Here is a 4,042-nt window from a genome sequence, read left to right on the forward strand (position 1 = left end):
CCCATTCTATCTCACTGGGACATACCCATGAACGCAGAAGGGAAGTATAAAATGATCCTCTTTGCAAAACAGCAAAGTAAACCTATTAGTACTCTTCCTTAGTGTTGAGAGATAATTTAGATAAATAACGACCGCTCCCTACACTTGATCTAGGCACAAAGATAACTAAAAATAGTTATCTATAAGGTGTATCTTTGAGACTACACGAATGTATGTCGAAGTACCTGAACTTTAGCTCTCAGAATCTTTAAATGTATATTTTTGGATGAAAATACAGTTTCACCCAGAACATACTTTAGTGTTAATTGCTTTTTTCAGTACACCTTTCACATCCTTGTTCCTTAAGCTGTAGATCAGTGGGTTTAACATAGGGATGACAACTGTGTAGAAAACAGAGGCCATTTTGTCTGTGCCCATGGAGTATCTTGAACTGGGTCGGAAATACATGAACAGGAGTGTTCCATAAAATATAGCAACAGCGGTTAAGTGGGAGGCACACGTAGAAAAGGCTTTTTGTCTCCCTTCAGCTGAGTTCATTCTAAGGATGGTAGTTATGATGTAGCTGTAGGAGAGCAGGACAGTGACAATGCTGGACCCTACAACACAGCCAATGAAAGTGAACATTATCATCTCATTGATGGATGTATCTGAGTTGGACAGGGCTAGTAAGGGTGGGATGTCACAGAAAAAGTGATTGATTATATTAGAATTGCAGAATGGCAATTGAAATGTGCAACAGGTATGGATTGCTGAATCTACCAAACCAACAATATAGGCAATGGCCACTAGCTGGGTACCGACTCTCCTGGACATGGCAACTGTATAAAGAAGTGGATTGCAAATGGCTACATAACGGTCATATGCCATGGCAGCCAACATGAGACATTCCACATCTGCAAAGGCCCCGAAAGAATACATCTGAATAGCACATAAACTATATGGAATTCTCTTTTGCTCAGATAAGAAATCAGTCAGCATCTTGGGAGAGACAGTGGAGGAGTAGCAGACATCACAGAATGACAGATTGCTCAGGAAATAATACATGGGTGTGTGGAGTCTGGCGTCCACATTGACCAGCAAGATCATCCCTAGATTGGCAATCAAAGTTATGCCATAAATCAGCAGAAAGAGCACAAAGAGCCCCTGCTGCACATCCTGTCTGTCAGAAAGCCCCAGGAATATGAAGTCAGTAAACACGGTGCAGTTCTCAACAGCCATCATTCAGGTCTGGAAATCCCTGGATGTGAAAGAAATAAAAGGATGTGGAGGGTAACATCATCTTACTATCTTACTAGTTAAACTGCTGGTGCTTTCTATTTTTCAGTAACTACAAAAAGCGGCAAATCATGCTAAGTCTATTTTAGGTAAACTGACTCTCCTGGAAATATATCCAATTTAGTATAAATCAATAAAATAATTATAATAACATTGCCTGCGTTTGTATAGCACCGTAGAGAGTTTGTGGGAAAATTTCATCAAAATTAAATCAGTATGTTTCCATACTAACCTAAGTATTATGTATGATCATTTTTGCTATTTTTATCTAATGTTAAGATTTGATGTCCTCAGGGTCCAGACAATGGTTCTTGCAATTGATCCGTCCAGACAGCACACATCTTATGACAAGTTTGTTATTTTTTTCAGTGGCATAGGAATGTTGTTATATACTGTAATAGAGAAGTATATTTAAGTGAGAGGTGCAGGTAGTAAATATATTCCTTTGTTATTCCCTCATAATCCAATATTATAGAGTAGGCATGTCTATGGCAGGTTCCTAGATAAAATATGACTCCACTTGTCTACTAAACTCTCAGGTCTTAGGCGGTCTCAATATACAAGGGATAGAGACAGTCTATGACCAGAAGCCAGTGAACCTATTCATCAGCAGATCACATGTGTAGGACACATGATAAAAGTCCTTATGTGTCCATAGTCCCATGATGTCAGAGAGAGTCATATCTGAACTGTGTCCCACCCCAATCCCTAGAAATTGTGATATTGTTATATTGTTTTCTTTAATCATCATTTCCCTTACGTGTTTCTGAAATCTGCCTTCCTTTGGTTTCAAAGAGATGGTGGTCCTTGGGAGGCCAAGTGAATTCTATGTTCCATTGCTATATTTTACCCAAACAAATTATGTTGTATATAATGTCATACATGACCTTCTCTGTTCTATGAGGATATAAGAAAAGTGGAGTTGAGGGTAGACGAAGAACAGAAAAAGAATATATGAATAATGATCTAGCAATCATTGTGCAAGTCTCCAAACCTTTGGCCTAAATTCACTTTAATATCTGTCCCTGAAGATGCAGCATTCAAAAATTGCTTTCCTTTAAAACTAAAAATATTTTTAAAACTATATAAAAGTGCAGGGAAAATATTTAAAATGATAAAAATGTCCAACCGTTTTCAGAAACCATACTTACATTTTATCATCTCCCTGCTGTCTATGTATATATGAATATAATATAAATAGATCAAAAAAAGTAATTGAAATAAAAGTTGTAGAATATTCCATACCCTCATTTTCTTTTATAACACGCTTACAGTCAAGAAAGGATAAAAGAACTAAGGAACTATAACATATAAATCAGAGAATCAACAAAAAACATTAGTACCTGGCTCAGAACTACTCTTTTGTTGCATGCAGTTCTGTCTATGGGAGGGTTTAGCATTGTCTCCTGACTGACCTGAGTTATATAACCATCTTTGATCTGGTCCCTGGGTGTTGAACACTTGCTCTCTCAGGAATAAGTGACAAATATACTAATATGGCTTATCATCTGATCTTTCATACAGTGCGGGTGATTATGAAAGAAATACAGAAGATTTTGAAAAATTTTTCTTCTGTCCCTCTCTGCCTTAGTGCCTAATACTGTGCTTATTTGCCAATAATAAAATGACTCCAGTCAATAGTGCATTTTATTTCTAGCTCACCAACTCCTTTGTAAGCATTATCTTTTAATTCCATAAGTTACAAAACAAATACACAACCCACTCATGCTCATAAACTTACACAGACAAACATACACAAACACTCTCCATGAAACACAAAAAAACTTTTTTGTAAAAAAAATTTATGTTGTAAATAAAAATTTTTACAAACAAAATTTTGTAAAAACAGTAAAAAGACTGACTGTATTCACACTGCCTATGGATAACTTGACTTTTTCCTATATTATTTAATTTTTACTTTTTTGGATTTTTGAGGAAGATTAGCCCTGATCTAACATCTGCCACCAATCCTCCCCTATTTGCTCAGGAAGACTGGCCCTGAGTTTACATCTATGCCTATCTTCCTCTACTTTATATGGGGTATGCCTGCTAGAGCATGGCTTGACAAGTGGTGCGTAGGTCTGCACCCAGGGTCCGAATCAGTGAACCCGGGCTGCCAAAGTGGAACATGTGAACTTAACTGCTGCACCAGCAGGCTGGCCCCGATTTTTACTTTTTAACTAAAAATGATTCCAGAAAAAAAAAACATATTCATATACATATACATACTGATGCTAATAGCCACTTGGTTTATATACAGTTCTTCATACCATAAAAATTCTGATATGTGTATAATTATACCTAATTAATTTATCGTAGCCAGGTGTTTCTTTAAAATGGATTCTAACAAATGGCCTTACAGAGCAAAGAGATTTGAATTTAAATAAAGGCATTTTTGACCTTTTTACCATTCTCAGTTGTTTTATACCATCTAATTATCACCACACATTATCATGTTTACATATAGTGTCTCATGCGTTCTGAGTTGTCTCTAACAACCTCATACTATGAAACAGAAGTTGGAATGCAGGGTGATATGGAAACTTCTAGTCCCATAAACATTGTTTACTTGAATCCATAGAAATTGCTAACAATAGATTCCTGAATATAGTGCAATGAAACAATTTGTCTTAAAGATAGCTCTCTTAAATAATCTCATGCAATGCTAAAGTGTATTTATGTTAAAGTGACATTTGAAAATTAACAAAATTAATGACCCAAGAACTCCTATATTTATGGAAGAACTGAGAGAGCACTCAATTCCCAC

At 36.3% G+C, this 4,042-nt stretch overlaps 1 protein-coding gene across 1 annotated transcript; it reads right to left on the bottom strand.

Annotated features, from left to right (window-relative positions):
* Positions 1-279: 279 nt before the first annotated feature.
* Positions 280-1,221, bottom strand: LOC124229477 (olfactory receptor 5W2-like). Its single transcript, XM_046644695.1, has one exon. The coding sequence runs from the start codon at positions 1,219-1,221 to the stop codon at positions 280-282; it is 942 nt and encodes a 313-aa protein (XP_046500651.1).
* Between the last annotated feature and the right edge of the window lie 2,821 nt (positions 1,222-4,042).

The sequence above is a fragment of the Equus quagga genome, chromosome 17, assembly GCF_021613505.1.
Source record: "Equus quagga isolate Etosha38 chromosome 17, UCLA_HA_Equagga_1.0, whole genome shotgun sequence".
Classification (NCBI taxonomy): domain Eukaryota; kingdom Metazoa; phylum Chordata; class Mammalia; order Perissodactyla; family Equidae; genus Equus; species Equus quagga.

Coding starts and splice junctions, on each gene's coding strand:
- LOC124229477 (XM_046644695.1), bottom strand. CDS start 1,221: ATGATGGCTGTTGAGAACTGCACCGTGTTTACTGACTTCATATTCCTG.